General features: G+C 37.7%; 1 protein-coding gene across 1 annotated transcript in view; it reads left to right on the forward strand.

Annotated features, from left to right (window-relative positions):
• Morc1 (MORC family CW-type zinc finger 1) overlaps positions 1–23807 on the forward strand; it is a 122388-nt gene that overhangs the window by 21966 nt on the left and 76615 nt on the right. Inside the window, exons 4-9 of the mRNA XM_070028873.1 lie at positions 1491–1616; positions 13415–13494; positions 14134–14204; positions 16484–16548; positions 18736–18879; positions 19987–20141. Coding sequence (XP_069884974.1) covers positions 1491–1616; positions 13415–13494; positions 14134–14204; positions 16484–16548; positions 18736–18879; positions 19987–20141 — 641 coding nt within the window. The remainder of the gene's footprint in view (positions 1–1490; positions 1617–13414; positions 13495–14133; positions 14205–16483; positions 16549–18735; positions 18880–19986; positions 20142–23807) is intronic.

A 23807-nucleotide genomic window follows, 5' to 3' on the forward strand; every position in this document is an offset into this window, starting at 1 on the left:
TTGTTTGTTATCTTTATTTCTTATGTAATGGAAGATTTACAGTTTATAAATGGAGTTCGATGTAGAAGGTCCCGAGACTTGTTAGTATAGTGACTCAGAGACATCCCAGTGTGCAGTTTCCTATTTCTTTGTTCCCACTTTATTGTATTTCCGACTCTTGTTTTTCAGTGAGGAGAAGTTACTTACTGATTTTTTAAATTTTTATTTTATTATAAAAATGATGCACAGAGGGTTACAGTTGTATAAGTCAGGTAATGAGTACATTTCTTTTTAGACAATGTCACCCATTCCCTTGTCCTCTCTGAGTTTTTGCTTTTGTTTCTTTCTCCTCTTTTACCTATCCTGTTGACAGATATCTCCTCTTAGACCATCATAAATACATATTTTAATACTCAATTGCACTTTCAGACTGAATTGTGATATTCATAATTCTAAAAGGAAATACATTTCAATTGTATTTCTCTGTTATTATTACTTAAGGAAAATGTCATTCAGGGGCTGGGGGTTTAGCTCAGTGGAAGGGCGCCTGCGTGGCAAGCGCAAGGCCCTGGGTTCGGTCCTCAGCCCTGGAAAAAAGAAAAAGAAAAAGAAAAGCTACAAAAGAAGATGTCATTCAATCATTGTCTCTTTTAGTTGTATTCAAACTCAAACTAAAGGATTGTTTATTAGTATTTCTGGGTAAGTTTTCTTTTCTCTTCCTACTCCTCATCTTTCTCCTTCTTCCTTTTTTTTGGGGGGGAGGGGTCTGGTTGAGGGCCTGAACTCTGGGCCTGGGCGCTGTCCCTCAGCTCTTCAGCTCAAGTCTAGCGCTCTACAATTTGAGCTACAGCGCCACTTCTGGCTTTTTTTTTCTGCTTATGTGGTGCTGAGGAATCGAACCCAGAGCATGCAAGGCAAGCGCTCTACCACTGAGCCACCTTCCCAGCCCCTCCTTCCTTCTTCTTTTTCCTCCTTTCCTCTTTCTTTCTTCTTTTTCTTCTTTGCTAGTCCTGAGTCTTGAACTCAGGTCCAGGGTGCTGTCCCTGAGCTTTTTTGGCTCAAGAATAGAGCTCTACCATTTGATCCAAAGTTCTACTTCTTGCTTTTTTGGTGATTAATTTGATATCAAGAGTTTCATGGACTTTGTTCCCCAAACTCGCTTTGAACCATGATCTTCAGATCTCAGCCTCTTGAGGAGCTAGGATTACAGGCGTGAGCCACCGGCGCCCAGCATGGGCCAGTTGTTCAAGTGGGAAGCATATTTTCTACCATTGATATATTTACTTAGAATTGGTTGATTGATAAGAAAAGCTCAGCTCTAAGTGTAGATTATTTCTGTTGGCCTTCGTAAAAGAGACCTGCTTAATGAAGCAAATATACATTTACTGCTGTTTGTGACATTATTAATTTTAGCAGAAAAATTTTGGAAGCTTTTAAAAGCAAACTCTCTAATTTTCTTTCATTCTCAAAGTGGAGTCCTTGTTGTATAGCCTTGGTATTTTGTATTTCAGCTTTCCAGAGAGATGCTCATTTAGAGCCTACACCTCTATTCTGTATTTTGACCCAGGGATGAGAATCTATATCCAAGCAAAAAGAGTTCAAACAAAGATCCTATATCATTGCCTCTACAAACCCAGGTAAATAGTTTTCCTTCTTTTCAGACATTTTGTGTGTAAAATTAGTACACTTTCTCAAATTGTCAAGGACAGACGACTGATTGTTAGGAAGATTTTTATTTATTTATTTATTTTTTACATTGCAAACAGTACTCAAACTGTGTTGATAAGAAACAAAGGCTCACTGAAAAGGCATTGTATAGGCAAACATTGGGCAGTGCTAAGTTAGGTAATCACCTGAGTACAAATACATTTTTCACTTCAAGTACTTTGATTATGATTAGTTCCATTGAGAGATCACAGTTCATTCTGTGTTTTCAGTTTCTCTAATGTATTTGAGCTATTAACCACACATTCTCTTGCTGCACACAATGATATCTTAGTCAGTATACGATGGCAGTCTTGTAAGGTTTCAGACTTTAGCGGTGATGTAGTTTCCTTAGGTTGTGTAAGCACACTCAGTGTGTAATGACCCCCTTTGCAGACCAGGTCTCCATATTAAGCAATGCATGACAGTGCATATATGCTTGTCTATGTTTGTATATGTAGAATTATCGTGTATATAAAACACATCTGGTCTTCTAATATTTAGCTTTTTATGATTTGTATAAAATTTTAAAGTTTAAATTTACATATTGTAAAATGCATCTTGTGCAAGAATTCATACTATCACAAAAAGTCACTTTTTTCCTCGTGATTCCTGGATGGTCATTCATTTACACATCACTCAATTATCAAAATATTCTGTGAGTCTGAGATTGTACTAGGCACAAAGCACACAAAAGATTAATTCTAATCAGGAGCTTAGTATCTACTGGGAAAAGCATTAGATGCTTCCACACTCTCTGTATATGTACATTTTAACTTCAATTATTTCTCTTGTTTTTCACCCCCATTGTTTCTCCTGATATCTACAGTGAGCTTGTGGGTTGAGTTTTATTATTATCATTTTAAAGATCCCATCTTTAATAATGTTTGCAATCATACATATAACTATTAATATTAAAAGTATAGCCTGGCGCCGGTGGCTCACGCCTGTAATCCTAGCTACTCAGGAGGCTGAGATCTGAGGATCGAGGTTCAAAGCCAGCTCGGGCAGGAACATCCGCGAGATTCTTATCTCCAATAAATCACTAGAAAACCAGAAGTGGTGCTATGGCTCAAGTGGTAGAGCACTAGCCTTGAGCTGAAGAGCGCAGGGACAGTGTCCAGGCCCAGAGTTCAAGCCCCACGACCAACCAAAAAAAAAAAAAAAAGTGTAGATCTTTTTTATGAGGTGCCCTGATCCAACACCAGTGGATTCCTTAAAAGTTCTCTTTCTGATTTCTGAGGATAACCTTTTGAAAGTGTACACAGTCTGAGATTTTTCCCTATATGTCAATCTGTTCATTCCCTAGTAAATATCAAAGCAAAGTTTCTCTTTCATCAGTCTTCTGAAAAGTACCAAGGGGTCTCCTGGATCAATTAGCATTGCTGGTCTTTAAAAATCAATCATTCCTCTTAGTGAGTTTGAGTAAAAATGACTTAAACCAATGGAAAAATATTGATTTGTGTTTAGTTTTTCAGGAATTTTAATAAATTGAATTTGTTATGAGTAAATTACTTATATCAAATGGTGTCAGTTTCTCATTCTCATTTACTTTTATTCACCTTTCAAAGTGATATTCATCATATATATTACCAGGAAATAGGTATAATTATAGTAGTCTTTCTTTGTTCAGTTGTATTTTAATGGTGATAAAGAAGCTTGAATCTTTGACAGGTTTTATTTGGAGCCCTGACAAACTGTTAATGTGATATTTGGTGTCTCCTGTATGGAAAGATTTTTTTTTCTGCTTTTATTCTTTAGCTTTTGCCCTTCTATTCACTTAGTAAATTTACTTGCATATCATTTCCTTGATAAGGATGTGCACTTGTTGAAAGTACACTGTACACATCTATAGTATTATAATGAAACACTCTTGTACTATTGATGTATGCTAATAAAAATAGTAAAAAATATTTTCCCACATAGATTCCCTAGTGGCATAATCTTACATATAAGAAATATGTTTTTTTTTTCCTTTTAAAAAGGAGCTCTAATAGTTATATTTAAATAGATTTAGAGCTTGAGATTGACCCTATGTGACAAAAGTAGAGGCATTTAAAGGCAACTACTCTGTCCATTGGCCACCTGGGCTCCAGTAAACTTCTAAACATGAAATGGGAAACCAGAGTTATCCCCGAAAGGACTTCATAACCCAGAAGTATTTATTTGTAAGAATGTATAACAATTGTTCATACTTACTTTCCTACACTTTTATAACACAAAGAAATACATTTGCGTTCATATAGGTACATTATAATTACCTTAGCTCCTTTACTCCAGTATCTTAACAAAGTCAGAAGAGGACCAAAGTATCTGAGGAGGTGTTTCTGGTACAGTTTCATTCATTTCTCTCTTTTGTCATATTCTGTTCAGTATTTTTCTTAGTGACTTACATGAAAGCAGACATGCATGCTTCGTGTGTGTGTGTGTGTGTGTGTGTGTGTGTGTGTGTTCTACTTCTGGGGCTTAAATTTAAAGCCTGGCTATTGCCCCTTAGCTTTTTACTCCAGGCTGAACACTTGAACCGTATTACTACTCCTATATACTTCTTGAATTCATAGTTAACCCAGACTTAGGAGGAACATACATACATATATATATATATATATATATATATATACACACACACACACACATATATATACACATACATATTGAGCATAACAGAAATCAGATGTGAAAGAGTTGTAGACCAATAGATAAGTGTAGTATAATGTACTGATCACCATTTAAATGAAAAAAAAACCTATATATAAGAGTGCACATAATGGTAATTTATACAGAAGTACTACCTATGTGGTTAAGTTGACCACAAGCTCATGATACATCAGGACTGCTAGAAACAATTAAGGAATGTATAATCAGAACAAGTTAGTCATTGTGCCAATCAACTGTGTTTTCTTAGACTAGGTCTGTCTGCAGGGAGATGAGTAGATAGAGATCATTTAGGAGGGATGTAGACTTCCTGAAATTCATCTAGCTGGTAGGAGAGTAAGCATCTGGTGAGGGGGTCATTGTTGGAAGTGAGGACCATTCCCTGAAAGACAGAACACTTTGAACTGAGTGAAAACATAACAGTAAGGCTATGATGTGGTATCAGGAATTCCAGAAGGTACAACTTGGATCAATAGAAGATAGATACAGCTAGCTCACAGTGAGCATGTTGGGCTATTTTCACAAGAAAGAGGCAGACAGCTTACATTTTTTTAGTCATTTATTTGTATAAAGGTGTTCAGAGAAGTCAAGTATTAAGAAGCCATTACCGATGCCATAGGATTCTGGACAACTGAAACAACAGCCCAGTGTTGCTCAAGATAAGCCTGGGCTCTAACTTCTGGGTTTACCTAGCATCTGCCCTACAAAGAGTGGGTTGCGCACCATGAAATTCAAAGCTTTCCTTGAAAGTGGAGTTTGGGGACACAGAACTTCATGGGAGATTGGTTATTCAAGTAATAAGGAGGCATAACAGCTGCTTAGCCAGTGGCATTGGACCAATGTTTCCATGGCTGGAGTTTGGCCACTCATACCTTCCTTTGCTTGGACACCAGTCTTTGGTCCAGGTAGATTTAATGTTTGTAATATTGAATCCAGTACATCCTGGTTGTCAAGTTGAGTTTCTGTAGATATGCACAGCATTAGGTACAGCAACTCAGAAAGGGATCTAAGCATAGAGTGGATTAATGACAGGTAGATTTGTCTTTGGAAAAGTCTAGATCACACAACAAGTTATTCTTTGGGGAGGAATTTCGCCTAGATGATTTCTAGGGTCTTTTTTACAGAAGATTTTATAAGCCTCTAATTCTGGGAGTTTTACATATTATTTAATTAGTATGGACAGGTTAATGTATAGACAGGGCACTTGATCTTAGGAGGCACAAAACCGCTCATTTCTTTGGCTTTGAATTCTTCAGCTTTTTAGTAGAGAAATAACTCTCAGATTTACACTGGCACTAAATCTCTGCATGTTAGGACAAAAGAAGGGCGTAATTTGGCCACTACTCAAAGGGAGACAGTGGAAAATGGTTGGAAAAACTCTGTTTTTCATTAGTAGAACTTAAGTGTAAACTTCCATCTTGGGAAAGAGCCCAGTGATATGAATTGGAGGCATCTTGCTTTTCCCAGAGTGGTCTGATTCTTCTCAAATTATCTAAGGCCATTGGCTTGAAGTCTGATGCTGAATACTTATGTACTACTGTTGGGGCAGTCTTCATTTTTTAAAGCTTGTTCACTATGTTCTCACACTCCATCTACATAGAGAGGGTAATAATCTGAGAAAAGGTCTCGTTTATAAACTGTGTACCTTGAGTATGTGTTAATGAGTTTTAAAATATTATGTAATGAAATCATTTAATATTTCCAACTTGGATGTACATTTTGAATTAGCCAAATATGGATTTAAATTTCAGCAGTGTCATTTACCAGTCAGGGACCTTCTGAAGTTATCTAAGTCTCATTAGTCACCACTGTCAATTGGCAATTCTCTCACAGGTGTTGTGAGAATGAAAACAAAACTATGTTTATTTTAAACACAAAAACACTCAGTAACATTTCTAAAATATTTGTAAAGCAGCAGTGATTATAGTACAAATGAATGACAAGTAGACAGAGTGACCATTTGAGATTTAGCACAGGCAACTTTAGAAAAATGATTGGGAAGTCACTTGTTTACATACAGCTAAATAAGCTGAGAGAATGACTGTCACCGTTACAAACACCAAGGTAACACATCATCCCCAGAGTTGGTGGCTTAATAATAAAAGTAACCATTTAATATCCCCTAGTTACTATGATTGATGGTTTGAGAGCAGCCCCACTAAGCTTGGGGCTTAGTGTTTCTCAGAAAGGTACTGACAGATTTTGACTGGGGATCCGGGTGTTTGAGTAGAGCTAGAAGACCCAAATCCAGCTGGGCTCTGGTGGCTCAGGCCTGTAATCCTAGCTACTCAGGAGGCTAAGATCTAAGGATCACAGTTCAAAGCCAGGGCAGGCAGGAAAGTCTGTGAGACTCTTACCTTCAATAAACCACTAGAAAACTGGAAGTGTTGCGGTGGCTCAAGTGATAGAGTGCTCGCCTTGAGCTGAAGAGCTGAGGGACAGCGCCCAAGCCCAGAGTTCAAGCCCCACGACTGACCCAAAACAAAACAAAAAGACCCAAATCCATGGTGTCTGCTCACATGACTTGCACGCATCTACCTGAATATTTTTGTGACATATGGTGTGGGCCTCCAGCACAGTGAGCAATTCAAGAGAACAAAATGGAAGTTGCAAACTTCCAAAGTTGCAATCTCCAAAGTTAGCTTCCATCACCCCTGCAGCACTGTCTTGGTCACACATGTCAGCCTGGATTCAGCATGGAGAGTAACACATCAAGACATGCATAGCAGGAGGCAAACCCTCCCTCCCTGGGAGACTTCTAGGAGAGTGGGTTTCTAAAACTAAACTCTGTCTAAACTCTACTGTCGTTTATTCCTACTTTGGTCATTACAGTCCTCTCTTCCTGAAAGGTAGGAATAAAGGACTATAGAGTCTAGAGCATGATAATTGGGAAGAAATTAGTTAGAAGGGGGTAGATTAGCTGGGCCTGGAGCAGCGTGATAAGGGGAAGGTGGCTATCTGAAGAATGGAGTGACTTTCAAACAATAGTCATTGCTTGATTCAGATTTTTAAGACATCAGTTCTGCCTGCTGAGTGAAGAATTGATTTTATGGGACAAGAAAGGAGGAACGAAGGTTAGGTAGGCTAGAGAGCATTACTGTATTCTAGAGGAGAAATGACAATGGCTTTATGTCAGGGAGTGATGTCAGGGAGTATCTAGGTGCAGAGAGATTGGGTGTGGAGGGAGAGAGAAAGAAGGAGGAGGAAGAGAGAAAAGAGGAGAGAGGAGAGAAGAACAGAGGTCTTTGAGGTTTTATACCTGGGCAAAACAAGGGAATGAGGGATGTGCAAGTACAAGAATTAGGAGTAATGGTTGATGGTGTTTCCTTCACTTCATTCTGGACACACTAAGAAGGTCTGTTTGATCTAGCTGGCAGCATACCAGCTAGAATATTCTTGATCTCACCTCATTATGTATTGTAAGGCATTAGGGACTATAACTCTTTTATAGTATGATTAAATCAGGTAAATTCTCATAATTTAAAAAATAAAATAATTAGAATAGTATACAGTGAAATTGATTCATAGACTAATTTGCTGCATTAATAAAAGCTTAGATCTGTCATTGTCTCATAGTTTTTTCCCCCAACTTAAAAAATGTTAAATTATACTTGATAATAGCCTACACTTTTGGACAAATGAGTAAATGTAGAAGTTGAATGGTGATAAAAGTTGAAATTTTTCTAAATTGTTTTGATCAAACGAGTCACTCAAAATGCTTTGTTAGGACTGGGAATGTGGCTTAGTGATAGAGTGCTTGTGTCACATGCATGAAGTCCTGGATTCAATTCCTCAGTACCACATACACAGAAAAAGCCAGAACTGGCACTGTAGCTGAAGTGGTAGAGTGCTAGCCTTGAGCAAAAGAACTCAAGGACAATGCCCAGGCCCTGAGTTCAAGCCCCATGAGTGGCAAAAAAAAAAAAATGCAATGTTATACTGTACTCTACTTGTGTAACAAAGTCTTGAAAGTTATTTAGTGTTTCTTCATATTTTTTAAATTCTCCAGAAGGTAATATTTTACCCAAAATAGTAAAATTAAAAAATACTGCAACAGTATAGCATTAGATATGGCAAAAAGTCAAATAACTAAAATCTTCTGTTTCCATGTCATCTTTTTTGTGTTCTTACAATCCACTAGTCCCCAAAAGAGAACCTTTGTTGGTACTTCCAGATTCCTTCTACATTTACATGCTCACCTATATTCATGCACAAACACACATACACAATTTTTCTAATTATTAAATTTTATGTAGCTTAATTTATTCACTTGTATCTTGGAGATTTGTCATTGCCAAGTATGTTGTGTAGTATTCTGGTTTATTTAAATTTATTTTTTATTAATATACATGGATAATTTTAGGTTTTTAATTGTTATAAACAGTGCTAAAATGGACATGCCTGGAAGCATTTGGATACATTGGATTTGAATAATAAATATTTGGATTATATGTTTATGCTCATATGCAGTTATTTTATAGAATGATGATAGACATAATGTATAGAAGCCATTTGCATAATTAGATTTGGTAGCTGTTGTTAATTCCCCTCTAAGAAGTGAGAACTAGTTTATTCCCACACTGGCAGTGTGAAAGTCTACTTCTCATATCATACCAAAGTAGTACTTGAAATAAACAATATTTTCTTTTGAAAAATTTTGCCTTTCTAAAAAGCAAAAAATTATATTGTTTTAATTTTCATAGACTCTACAATTTTTAGCTCTTTTAGAAAGAAAGAATCCAAGGTAGTCATTACACAGAACAAAAGTATTTGATTGGAATTTTGTTGATGGAAGGTTATAGGAAAGTAGAAGGTGAAATATGTAAATATGAGAAAAAGTGTAGGCCTGAAATATCAGATATTGGAATGTAGAAATAAGGCAAAAAATAAAAAATACAATAAGGTAAAATACAAACTAAAAATGCAAACCGAGGCTACAGTTTAGGGCTGTGAGCCAGGGCAGATAATTTTGGAAGAAGGATTTAGCCACTGAGATACTGCATGCAGCCTAAGAGAAGACATAAACTTTGCATTGTAAAGCAGTATGCAGATGATCTGAGACCAGGTTATCCCACGAATACACCCATTTTATCTTTGCTATTTAAATTAAGTACTAGTGAAGAGTTGGCACCTTTTGTGCCTCTTTACTTTCTGTAAAAATTCTTTAGTAATTTAACTTAGATCATCTTTGAAGAAATGTTATTCAAACAATCTACCCTTGATTTTATTTTGATTGTAAAATATGATTTGATCTAAAATGATTCAAACTAGGCAAAGTAAGTGATTAAGATGTGGTTTTTGAAAACAAATAATTTCAGGATATAGTGACCAGTAATTGTGTACTTTAAAACTTAGGTTTTACTGTTTTTTTTCAATGTTATAGACTAATTTGGATTCCTCATAGGTGAGACTTACATGGATAATGTTCTTTGTACAAGAAAATCAAGGAAACAAGCTAATAATTACTTTACCTTAGATTTTTATGGGTATTTCTTTCCTGTAGTATAGTCTTCTCTGAAAATGCACCTTAGAGTTAGCAATAACAAATACAGTTAGTTGGACACTGTTAGGTGGAAATTTTTCTTAAACTATTGAGGTAGATGAATACAGGATGCCATTTATTTTGTGGCTGCTGTTTCTTTGTTTTCCTTTTATTATGGGTAAGCCATACATAGGGCCTGGAGTGTTAGTTAAGCAGTTTGTCAGTGACCCATACCACCAGCTAGAACATTTATTTATTTATTTATTTATTTATTAGCTACTTAAAAAAGAATGTTGAGAGTTTCTACAGATCCTTCAGGTTCTTAGAAGAAAAGTACTTCATCCAGCAACTCACCTCAATTTCTTTTTTTTTTTTGGGGGGGGGTGTCTGGTCATGGGTCCTGAACTCTGGGCCTGGGCACTGTCTCTGAGCTCTTCATCTCAAGGCTAGTGCTCTACTACTTAAGCCACAGCACCACTTCTGGCTTTTTTTCTTTTTTGCTTATGTGGTGCTGAGGAATCGAACCCAGGGCCTCATGCATGCAAGGCAAGCGCTCTACCACTGAGCCACCTTCCCAGCCCCCTCATTTCATTTTCTTATCCCCAGTATATTTCTTATTGAGACACAGGTTGGGTGTAATTAGATAATAATACTCATAACACATATTAAGTACTTGCTGTGATCTATCTTGTTTTATGTTCTTTCACTGTATTTATATTTCTACTTCTGGTAACGATCTGATGAGATATGTAGCAGTGTTACCACCTATTTAGAGATGAGGAAATGAGTCATAGGAAACCCTTAGTCTCCCAGTATTGTAAGAGCCACATCCCAGCTTTGACCCTAGGCAGATGGACTCTAGGCAGTCAAACTCAACATTTGATCCTGAAGCACTTCTGCCTTGAGTATATCTGCTAGTGCTTTGTTAAGATAAAAAAGAGAATCTTCTGCAATGCTTGGTAAGAAATGTACGCATTATCCTGCCCATGTAATTGTAACTCCTCTGTACAGTATGTTCACAAATAAAATTAAATTAAATTAAAAAGAAAGAGAATCTTCAGTAAGCAAACTGTAAATAAACTCCAGCTTAAAAAAATCATTTAAATTATGTATGAACTGTGTATACCAGCAATCAGTGAAAATTTCCATTACCACTTAAATTGTTTGGAAGTCAGAACATATAAAAGCAATTCTAGCCAGGCACTGGTGGCTCACGCCTGTAATCCTAGCTACTCAGGAGGCTGAGATCTGAGGATCGCGGTTCAAAGCCGGCCCGGGCAGGAGAAACCGTGAGACTCCTATCTCCAATAAACCACCAGAAGACCGGAAGTGGCGCTGTAGCTCAAGTGGTAGAGCACTCGCCTTGAGCTGAAGAGCTGAGGGACAGCGCCCAGGCCCAGAGTTCAAGCCCCACGACCAACAAAAAAAAAAAAAAAAAAAAAAAGCAATTCTAGACCAGATCCTAATTTAAAGGTGATTGCTTTAAATTCTAGAGGTTACAAGCCTTTTCTCTTTAAAGGGCCTGAGAATAAACACATGGACACATTCAGTCTGTTCATATATTCTCAGATTTTTTGTTTTTGTTTTTGTTTTTTCTCCCAGTTTTAAAACTCATAAAATATGGAGAATCCTTTCTTAAGTCTGAGGGTACATCCTAAGAAGCCAGTACCTTAGTTTTAGCCCCTGGGATGCATTTTGCTATAGCTTATGTCAATTTAGGAACATATGGATTGACTCCCCTCCCAACAAACATGTCTTTTTATGCATGTTAAAACACTTTGGCTTCAAGAAATGATCTACAGATCTTCACTTGCTTCTAGTTCCCACTGTGATACCTATATTGAAGTAATCCAGTAAAAAGCAGAGCCCATGACATATTATACTTTATTATGGCAATTACCTCATGGGACTGTGGAGCTGATGAATTTCCACAGTCTGCAAGCTGGAGATCCAGCAGTTCAGCCCTTACTTCAAAGGCCTGAGAACCCAGGGGCCATTTGCATTCTGAGGATAAAGGATCAAGAACAAGGGCAGAGAGAAGATGAAGAAAGCTGCCTGTGTAAATTCTAGAGTACAGACTCCTGAGAACCTATGTCCTATGTCCTATAGGAGGAGATATTTGATGTTACAGCTGAAGCAGAAGTTGAGTTAGCCTTCCTCCACCTTTTCGTTCTCTCCTGAATTAGATTAGACCAGTCATATTGATGAGGGTGATCTTTTTTTGCAGGTTTCCTTTCTCAAATGTCAATCCATTTCAGAAACAACTTTGGGGACACATCCACATATAACCTTCTACCAGCTATCTTGACCTCCCTTTAGTCTAGTCAAGTTGATATGTAAAATTAGCCATGGTATAATTCTTTTAACATTGAAAATATTTATAAAGAGAGTGAGTGGTAAGTAAGTACTGGTGGCTTCTGCCTGTGATCCTAGCTGGGATCTGATTATTGTGGTTCAAAGCCAGCACTGGCAGCAAAGTCCATAAGACTCTTTTCTCCAGTTAAATAAGGAAAAAGCCAAAAGTGGACCTGTGACTCAAGTGGTAGAGCGCTAGCCTTGAACAGAAGGCTCAAGGGCAGCACCCAGGCCCAGAGTTCAACTCTAGGACTGGCAAAAAGGAAAAGAAAAGAAAAGAAAGAAAGTGAAAAACTCTGAGTCTTATAGGGTATGGGGCAAAAATATAGTTATGTGTAGATAAAGGTATGTAAATGCCAGGCATGGAGGCTTATACCTATAATCTCAGCTATGTGAGAGAACCTACATGGAAAAAAAATGTCTGAGGCCATAATTCAAATGGTAGAGAGCTTGCCTAGCAAATGTGATACCCTCTGTTCAAAATCTCACTAACCTTTCCTCAAATAAGAGGAGGAGATATACAGAGCTTTGGGTTTTCTCAAACAAAATATAACTCTGGAATATTTCTTTCCATGATGATAACAAGCAATTTTTAAAAATCCTGAATCTAAGAATTCCCTGTAGCAGATGCACATAGATTCATCCATGTTCATAGAGTTTTTTCACCTAGACTTTGCTCTCTGTGAGTTTATGGACATGTGCACTTATTCCTTTTCCTTTTGCTTTGATAGTTTTTCACTTCCACTGAAACAATAGGCCTTGGAAGTAAGTTTTTTGAATAATGAAGGAGAAAGTGTGCTTTATGTGGTTTTAAATTCTGTATTAAATGTGTGTTTCTGAGAGTTCAGTAAGAAATAATTGCTTGGAGACTTGGAGAAGCAGTTTACCCAATGTCAGTGACAAATCTGAGTAAGAGAATTGTGCATGTTAATAAAATGATTTCACAATGGAACAGTAGCATGTATTTTTTTAAAGAAAATTATCTCATTTTATATGTATAAGTGAACACGTGTGTGGGCAGAGATTTTCTCAGTTCACTCCTAAAGTTCCCTTACAAAAAAGTAAAATTACGAAGAATTAAAAGGCAAAGGATTTCTTTAGAGGTATGAAGTTGGCTAATTTGCCAGCTGGATGTAACATGTGATAAATCTTTCTTAACAATTATTTATCTCTCCAGTGTATAGTCTTACCCAAAGAATATTCTCTTATGACTTGATGTTCTTTTTTTTTTCTTTGTAGAAAGTATCTCTATGTCACATCTTCTTTTAAAGGTGTAGTTAAAAATGAAGTAAAAAAGGCGGAAGAAGCAGTAAAGATCGGTATGTGATTATTTGAAGTTCACATCATTATTATTTATTCACTCAGCAGATTCTAATTGCTCACTTATTCTTAGACATGTGCTGCTCTAGGCATTGTGGGCATCAAGTATAATTCCTACCTCAAAGGAATCTCTTTACACATTCTCTCCATGTCAAAGTTGTTTTAATCATATGACTTCCTGTTTGAAGTCTGATCCTGATCATAGTTGTAATTAATCAATTCATCTTTGGGATCCTTCTTGTCATGATGATGTGTTAGCTCCTAGTCAAGACCAGTATTGACCTACTTTAAGTAGAGTGCTGTCCACATTTGCTTTTCCCATAGCGGGGACAAGGCTGTGCCCTTCCCCAGTTTTCTGGAAGGAGCAGGAGTGCCTTCATTTTGGAGCATTTTCAGTCAGCCAAAGGTTGACTTACACTTGTGAATTTATAAGTGTAAACTTATGTCCTATAAATTGTCATGGCCCTGAGTAAGCTCAACAGAAAGAAGATTAACAATGCAAAAAACTACAAAAAAGAGAACATAGGGTTGTCTGAGATTATGATCTTTACTGGTTATGGCTCCAAGTATAGAAAACATACCCCCAAAAATTGCCTGCAAGGATTTCACTGCATTATAACTGTTGCCTCTGCTTCCAGCTGAACTTGAGTTGAAAGACGCACAAATCAAAACAAGCCAGCCTAACACGATTTCTTTGCCTTCTGCCAAGGTAGGACATGTAAAGAATCATCTTCTTAAATGGCTGACAGTGTCATTAGCTTTTCCCAGGGCCTAGTTGTCTCTTACCATTTGCTTCCTAAACTTGTAAGCACAGGTGACCTCAGAAGATTAAGTTGTTTCTATCACAGGTAAATAGACTAAATAGATGAATGTAGGGAAAGAGGAAAGCCAACAAAAGGGTCTGGGGAGTGCAAAGATGAACAGAACGTGTGGTAAATTTGGAACAGTGCAAAAGAGCATCGCAACCAATTTCCTTGAAATGAAAAGGAAAGTAATGCAAGAAAGGAAGAGAATAATGAAAAGCTAGCAGATTAAAAAAAAATCTAGCCTAGGCTGGGAAGGTGGCTCAGTGGTAGAGCGCTTGCCTTGCAAGCCAGAGGGCCTGGGTTCGATTCCTCAGCACCACATAAGCAAAAAGAAAAAAGCCGGAAGTGGTGCTGTGGCTCAAGTGGTAGAGCACTAGCCTTCAGCTGAAGAGCTGAGGGACAGAGCCCAGGCCCAGAGTTCAGGCCTCACGTCTGGACCCAAAAAAAAAAAATCTAGCCTAGCAAGTCTCCTTGAAAATATCTATTCAAATTACAGCTCTTCGTGTGTGCACATAAATGGCAAAGGCAAGAAGAAGAGTAATAAGCAATCTTGCTTTCTAGAACCAGGAATTATATTCCATAATTATGAATATTAATATCAGTGCTTCAGGCTTCCAAAGCTCTTTTCTTATGAGTTGCTTCATACAGTTCATAAACATTCTCTATAATCCTTGCAATATACCCATGATTAAGACAGAACTATTATTATTAATTATAACATTGCAGCTAAGAGAAAAAGACTATTGCTGCAGGGTATATATTATAAGTTTGCTAACTTTCGCCAAAAATATGGTAAATCATGGGCAGCATATTTATTTGTTGCTGTACAAAAAGATGAGCAGGAAAAGGCTTCCTTTTATCCCCTTCCATAGAGTAAATATATGAACCTTACTCAATAATTTGCACATAAACTTTCCAAGGACCAGGGCTGTGTCTGACAGTCTTCTTCCTAACAGGCATGTGTAAGGAATGAAATCAGAGAGTAATGTGTGTAATATCCCAAATCGAAGCTAAATCATGACTTTCTCCAGACTCTTACTTTCTGCTTTTTACTTATTTTTAAGCTAAAGGTAAACCTATCTTATTGTTATTGATTTTTTTATGTTTTAACTTTCTTTCCCCCTATTTTGTCTCTAAGAAATCAATACCCTTTGCCTACTCTATTTGAGAGAGGAGGGAGACATTGTTTCTAATAGGTCACACTGTTGCTTTCTTCTTGCCTTAGCCTGCTGGTCTCAATGTCTCTTTGGTGGGTGCGCTCAGTGCCCTTCCAGGAAAGGTGGGCCTGGCTTTGAGCAGCTTGCTTTGTTGTTCTGAAGAACCCTCGTCCACTTTCATGCAAAGAAGAGGGCAGAGCAGAATGACCTGGACTTTTGACCTGTTAAATGCTCCTAGGCAGTAGAATTTGAAATGAAAATACTTACCCACTATTTCTCCTGTTCTTTTACTTAAAAGACAGTGAAATGGTATTCTGTCAGTGTTATCTCCATCAAAAGAGGTCCCTATCTTTCACCTAAGTGGGTGAAACTTACTCAAAGTCTATTCTTATTTGTAAAGACAGTAGTAACAAGTTGTTCATTTTCTGTCTGGCTAGAGCTTAATAAGGTAGTGAGACAATGTATCAAATTAAAGTGTAGATTAGGGAGACTATTGGCTGGCATTGAGGCTTTTCTAATGGAAAAAATAAACCCAAGCATCCCATAATAGAAAGGTTTGGGGGGTACTAGGAAGAAGTATCCAGAATTTTGTACCAAGGAGGCTGTTTTTTTTTACTGCTAATGAAATTTATTAATTACTCGATCTTTTAAAATTATGCCATACATTTGAGCATCTGTTGTTCTCACAGACAAAACCTAAAACCCAGATAAATTGGTAAGTCACCCAGATCTTTATATTGTTTGTTGCAAAGTCACTTTACCATTAAAGGGAATAAAAATTCTCTTTTAAAGGCAGAGAAGAATTTGAATATGTGTCAGAAGAGAACAGAGGGTAGAGATTTGATTTGTCTTCTTAACTCTTGAGTGTCTACCAGAACCTATGGAGTGTCAGCTGTGGTCAGTTGTGTTAGGCAGTGTGAGTTCTTATTGTTATTCTTGAACTATCCAGATAATAAGATAGTATCTGCTCACCTTTGCTGATCCAATAGTTTTATTTTCTCTCTCAACCAAATGCACTTCTCCAGAATGTGTTACAGAAAGCTTTGGAAGATGTAGAAGCAAAGCGTAAGAATCTTAAAGAGAAACAGAGGTAAGACAGAAGATTTTCTTTATACCAGGACCCTCTGTTCTGCATTAAAACAAATTCTGATTTCTAAGTAGGCAGCGTTTCATGGTCATGGTGATGGCTTCTCTTTTGGCTTGTAACATCTCATTATGTCAATCCTAGCAGAGTCGTGTTTCTCCAACTGAGATAAGGGATATCAGATGTTTATAAAGCATATAGTGGCAAGTGTACACATGGGTAGGATGCAAAGAGAAATGAGTTCAATGTTGGGCAGTTTAGGTGACAATATTTAGATGAAGTGATCTGCCCATAGGATCACCAAACAAATTCACTGTACTTTTCCATTTAAATCCTGAAGGGTTGGTTCCAGTTTCCTCTTGTATATGGTAGATTAAAGTTTAACATAGGAAATAATATTCCAAATAACTGTATCACTTACATCTAATTAAGTGACACTATGTTAGAAATGAACTATACAACTTGGGAGAGGAGGGGTGGGGTCAGGAGGGGAAAAAATGGGGAAAAATATGGGAGGGGTGACACTATTCAAAAAGAAATGTACTCAGGGCTGGGAAGGTGGCTCAGTGGTAGAGTGCTTGTCTTGCATGCATGAGGCCCTGGGTTCGATTCCTCAGTACCACATAAGCAGAAAAAGCCAGAAGTGGTGCTGTGGCTCAGGTGGTAGAGCACTAGCCCTGAGCTGAAGAGCTGAGGTACAGTGCCCAGGCCCAGAGTTAAGGCCCCATGATGGACCAAAAAACAAAAAACAAAAAAGGAAATAAAAGAAATATACTCATTACCTGATTTACATAACTGTAACCCCTCTATACATCACCTTTACAATAAAAAATACCATTAAAAAATAAAAATAGCAAGACTCTGTTAACAAAAAAAATCCCAAATATTTACATATGAAGTTGATTTGTTTTTCAACTCACAAAATGCCAGACAAGTTAAACTGAAAATAATCACTGCTGCCCAGGAGAGACTTTGGAAATGGTGATATCTCTTGTTGAGAGAGTTTTTATAGGAGAGAATGATTAAATATGGGTGCTTTGCTCAGTTCTCAGCCACCTCCTGTTTCTTCAGATCCTGCTAATTCTCAAGTTCTGTATTATACTTTCAGTGGAAAGTCATTTAATACATAGTGTGGAAGGACAGAGTCAGAAAGACAGGAATTCATATCTATTGCCCTTGTAAACTTGCTTTATTGGTTTTATTTACCTCCAATTTTTGGGAAAGGTTAGAAAGAAAGCTAAAGAATATCTTTGGGTCATTTTAATCTATATAGGGCATTTATAAACTTGAGAACTTTCTGCAAGGTAGACTTGACATCTAGTATTGGAAATACCTGAAAGTTTATAAGTGATAAATTTTCATAAAAACAACATGGTGATGTATGCACTGTATCAGACTACTTGATAGTTCAGAACTCTTGGTGTTTTCTGATTTATGTGAATTTGAATTGGCGGACTTGGCTTCTGAATCAATAAGAGCTTGTGTTTGACTGGTATAATTGTGTTTTTCTTTTTTACATTATATTAATGCAGAATACTTGGTTGGAAAGAGATATTATCTAATATATCCATATCAATCCTGGATATATCAATCCTTTGATGCTTATCTTCTGGGTTTAATAATTAGCAATGTTAGACCTATTATTTTGATTCAATGAAAAGTTGTTTGTTTGTTTTTGTCAGTCATGGTGCTTGAACTCAGGGCTTGAACACTGTCCCTGAGCTCATTTTACTCAAAGGTAGCACTCTACCACTTTTTTGGGGGGCGGGGGGGGACAGGAAGTCCAGTTGTGGGGCCTGAACTCTGGGCCTGGGCGCTGTCCCTCAGCTCTTCAGCTCAAGGCTAGCGCTCTACCACTTGAGCCACAGTACCACTTCTGGCTTTTTTCTTTTTGCTTATGTGGTACTGAGGAATCGAACCCAGGGCCTCATGCATGCAAGGCAAGCACTCTCTACCACTGAGCCACCTTCCCAGCCCCACACTCTACCACTTTGAGCCACAAAGCTAAGTCTGGTTTTCTGGTTTTTAATTGGAAATAAGAGAGAGTCTCATGGATTTTCCTGCCTAAGCTGGCTCTGAACTGCGCAACTCAGATCTCATCCTTCTGAGTAGCTAGGATTACAGGCTTGAGCCACCAGTACTCAACTCAATGAAAAGTTTAATATAACTTTTGTTTTTTAAATATAACTCTAGAGAATTAAGAAAATCAAGAACACTCTCCCTGTTCTTTGGAGTAAACATAGAAAACCAAAGCCAAGCTGGAGTGTTCATTTACAGTAACAACCGTTTGATTAAAATGCATGAGAAAGTGGGCCCACAGTTGAAACTGAAGTCCTTGTAAGTATAGTCTTGTTTTCTGACACACACATGGGAAGAGGGAGGCTGAAGTGAGATTCTGTCTGTGGGAAAGATGACTGGGTCATCATAATGAGAGCATGGACTGTTCTACTCTTTCTGTCAAGGAATTAACAGGCTGAACTTATAGTATTAGTGAAGCTGTGTGCTTGCTCTAAGGAAAAAACACACTTTAAAAGGGGAACAGCTTTCAATTTCTTGAATTGCTTGCTATGTTTCCACTCTTTGTATCATCTGTTCAGGTTTTTACTATTTTACCAATTTAAAAAAGAGAGAGAAGGGCTCTCATTTGCGAAGATATAACTGGTGCATCAGAGTAAGGGCATTGGAGTAAGCATTAGATCACTGGTTGATTTCTCTCAGAACAAGTTTATATAACCACACAAAATCCTATGTGTATTTTGCCACCACAAAAATGGGCCAAGTTTTCTCACAATCCTCTTGCTAATTAGGCTAACAGTCAGATACCTGCTATTATTCTCAGAGGTAATGAAAGCCTATGTTTTCGTAGTAGAAATCATTGCCACCCAGTGACCTCCACAAAGAGAAATCTAGCCTGACAGATTAAATGGGAGACAAAAATATGACCTTGACCCACACCATTAAGAACATCTAGCCAGTTTCTTGCAGTTTATTGCATTGCTAATGGAGTTTAAGCTAAAATTCCCCTGCTTCCCCCCACTTCCCTTTCCCACAAACCCCGACACCCATGCAAAGTCATAGGTTTAGAAAAAGTTGTATTGACTGAATAATGATATGCTGATATGATTTTATCTGATGGAACCAAACAACCAAGGATGACTTTATTTTGTTTATTTTTTGAATGGTATTGCTGTGTTTTATTTGAGTCTAGCAATTATTAATAGGTAAGGAAAGGCTCTCTCCATTTATAAAAAGATTAACAAGATGACTTTAGATTTATGATAATGAAACAAAATTATAAGATAATTTGCTCATTTTCACACAATCTAGATGAAATGAATGAACTTATTTTCTGGAAAAAAGTTATTCCAAGTGGCAACTCTGTATGTTGTTTTTATTTTTCTTCAGCAACATGTACACAATTTATGTATGTGTTTATTCCCTCAGACTTGGTGCAGGTGTGGTTGGAATTGTTAACATACCTTTGGAGATCATGGAATTATCCCATAATAAACAAGAATTTCTTAATGTTCAAGAATATGACCATCTACTAAAAGTCATGGGACAGTATTTGATCCAGTATTGTAAGGACACTGGAATGAGTGAGTATTCTGTGGTCATAGTAAGAAACTACCCTTTGTGATGTCTTTAAGCTGAAATGAGGAGAGTCCCTGCCTTAAAACCATAAGTAAGGTGCTGGATGTAGAACTAAGTGTTAAGAGCATTTACCCAGCCTGCACAAGGCTGTAGGTACAATCCTCAGCACCACAAAAGACAAAGGGAAAAAAAAACATGACAGATAAACAGAAAAGAAGGGAGACCATTTCAGAAGCTTTTCCAGAATATCATTCAAAAAATAAAGCAGGGGATCAGAAATTATAGGAAAAGAGCACAGAGCAGGAGCAGTAGAGAATGTCATTCCAGATAGACTGAGAAACTCTCCAAAGATGCCTTGAGATGCCACTGTGTTGGAGCACACAGTCCCTCATAGACCTCTAAGAGCACTTCTCTCATAATACCCTGGAGTAATTGTAGACAAACACTTAAACACCAATGTAATAACATTGTCATTAATATATATATATATATATATATATGTACACACACACACATATATATATAAAATTTCAAAAGAAGAATAAAATAAATATGTTTCTGGAAACCTAAAAGATAATTTGAGGTATGTGGGAAAATTGGATCTACTTAGCTCACCTCACTTCCCTGAGAGACTTCAGTGACAAGATAGTGTGCTGAGTGTTAAATAAGCAGTTGTTTTTAAGTTATATGGACATAGGGTTTCATTTAGACAAGCAGCTACATTAGACAAGCAACTACATACCTTTTCAATGATTTGCATTAAGTTTGCATAATTCATGCATATCAATGACATGTTTCTTGCCAAAGGACAACTTAAATCTTATTCTTACTATGTTTGAGGTTGTCAATTTAGAGTGATTTCTCCTCATTTGGATCCATTCTCCTTGAACCTAAAGTTTTCTTACCAGTGAGACAGAGGGAAGAGGTCAGGAACTCAGGGATAGAAACAAGAGGAGGATGAGGTTGAAGGACTGGGTTCTCTGCCCAAAATGGGTTTTCTGATCATGGTATAAAACCCACTCAGTGTGCTCTGTGACCCAGAATCAATACCCACACCACATGGAGCCTGCAGGAAAGCAGACTTGCCTCCTCACAAGATCTTTGAGTGGTTTGTTTCTGTACACATTCATGTTTGAAAAGCTGCTCTCTCATTTTATAAAGCATACTTTTTTGTACATGCAATTTCTTCCTTCCTCAGAGTCATGTTTCAAGTGATACTCAATATAGGAACCTTGATTGCCACGGTTAGCTAAAGATGTAGAAAACACAGAGTGGCATAACACATAATATTAGCTTAGTGAAACAGAAATCAGAATCTTCTCTCTGGGTTTTATTTTTTTTTATTTGAACAGGGTACTGGAGCGTGAATTCAGGGCCTCTCACTCTCTTGGCTCTTTCACTTGAAGGTACTCTACCACTGGAGCCACAGCTCCACTGTTGGCTTTTTGCTGGTTAATTGGAGATTAAAAGTCTCACAGACTTTTCCTTTCATTTCCTGGGCTGGCTTTCAACTGTGATCCTCAGATCATGAGAAGTAGTTAGGATTAAAGGCATAAGCTACCAGCACCTGGCTCTCTTTATGTTTTTTAAATGCTAAAATAGTACAAAAGACAAAGATTAAGCACTTTAAAAGTATTCATTTCCCTCATCTTTTCATGGTCTCTTTGTAATCCTGTCCTTGTCATCCTCATCCCTACAATATGGAATTAAGTCCTTAGAAGGAGGAAAGCATTAACTGTAAAGGACTTAGAAACGACCTCCATATGGCACACTTGCGAGAGTCAAGGTGCTGGTTAGGGACAGAGTTCTCTCATTCCCTCTTCCTAGGGGAGTACATACCCCAAATTGTTTGACTACCCACTCTGGGGTGTCATTTGGCAGTACCCTTACCAACTCTGTGTAACTTACTGTCCTTATCCTTTCTTATTTATTTATTTATTTATTTTGGGGGGTATTGTCCTGGGGCTTGAACTCAGGACCTGGGCACTGTTCCTGGGCTGCTGTTGCTCAAGGCTAGGTCTCTACCACTTAAGCCATTGTGTCACTTCTGGCCTTTTCTAAGTAGTTTATTGAAGATGAGAGTCTCATGGACTTTCCTGCCTAGGCTGGCTTTGAACCATGATCCACTGGCACCCAGCTTCCGCATAATTTTTTTTGAGGGGGGGTCAGTCATAGGGCTTGAACTCTGGGTCTGGGCACTGTCCCTCAACTCTTCAGCTCAAGGCTACTGCTCTACCACTTGAGCTACAGCACCACTTTCAGTTTTCTGGTGGTTTATTGGAGTTAAGAGTCTCATGAACTTTCCTGCCCGGGCTGGCTTTGAACCATTAATCACAGATCTCAGCCTCCTGAGTAGCTAGGATTACAGGCGTGAGCCACCAGTGCCTGGCTTCTGCCTAATTTTTCAATATCTTTTCTAGTGATAGGGTTCAATATTAGTGTTATATTTGCACTTTTATTATTAATGGTTAAAAGTATATTGTTTTCCTAATCCCCCAATTGTCTGCAAATTAATTTATCAATAGAAGCTAATCTCACAGAGATGTTCTCCTAGAAGGAAGGAGGGAATGAAACACAGATAGGGAGTATGTCTCTCAAACTTTCACCCCAAACTTCAAGATCAAACTGAATCAAATAATCAGTGTCAGAACTAATAGTCTCAGTAACTTCTGAGGAGATTGACCTTCAAGGTTTTTGCTTATTAATTCCTACAGGAATGACAAAAGTTGCCTAATACTTGATTAATACTCTGAAAGCCAGTACTACAGGGCACACAATTTTAATAAAAAGTATTTGGGTAGGTTTTTTGCCTTATAAATAAAAGATGCAATCTTTATATTGCTGTAAGTCTGATCTGTTTCCATGGAAAATGGGGCCCTTGTAAGAATCAAATCAGCAGAAAGGGAAATGGAGAGGTAATGACTTTGTGTCATTTATCCTATCTGCATTTACTTTTGGCACAGTTGATGCTAAGGATCTCAGAAATATTTTTTCTCTTTTCTGAGTCTGACCTCTCCTCACTGTCTGCTGCATTTTCTGAAACTTTATGCATCCTTACAATAAAATGGCAATATTATTCATTACCTTTGGGGAGTAGGGAGAGGAGAAAGAAAAGATGGCAGTAATAGCAAATAAAATTTTGATTTGAACAGAACCAATTAGGTAGAAATGTGTTTACTAAACTTCTCCAGAATGGATCTGAATTGAACTGATGTGCTAAAATGAAATCTATGGTGTTAGAAACATAACCTTGCCCACAGAATTTAAATCATAGGTCTTTTAGTTCACACAGAGGCTAAAAATCATTTGGTCTGGTCACTGAAATCCTTTCAATCTCATGCCATTTAAGCTTGAGCAAGGGCCTCCCACGAGAAGGAAAATGATAGCTTCTTGAATCGGTCCATGAATCTCTACTCCACTCTATTAGAAATATGTCTTCCTGTTAAACCTAAGTTTATTTCTCATGTGTGCTTTGATTTGTTAAGCTGTGCTTGCCCTAGGACTAAGAAATCAGAGATGATCCACCCTGTGTGGATGCTGCCAATCTATCAGGGTGCTATGTTCTAAGTGCGTGTGTGTGTGTGTGTGTGTGTGTGTGTGTGTGTGTGTGTGTGTGTATGTATGTGTGCGTGTGTGTGTGTGTGCACGCGTGCTTGCACATGTAAAACAGA

Source organism: Dipodomys merriami, unplaced genomic scaffold (genome assembly GCF_024711535.1).
Source record: "Dipodomys merriami isolate MVZ:Mamm:240054 unplaced genomic scaffold, mDipMer1.0.p SCAF_2, whole genome shotgun sequence".
Lineage (NCBI taxonomy): Eukaryota > Metazoa > Chordata > Mammalia > Rodentia > Heteromyidae > Dipodomys > Dipodomys merriami.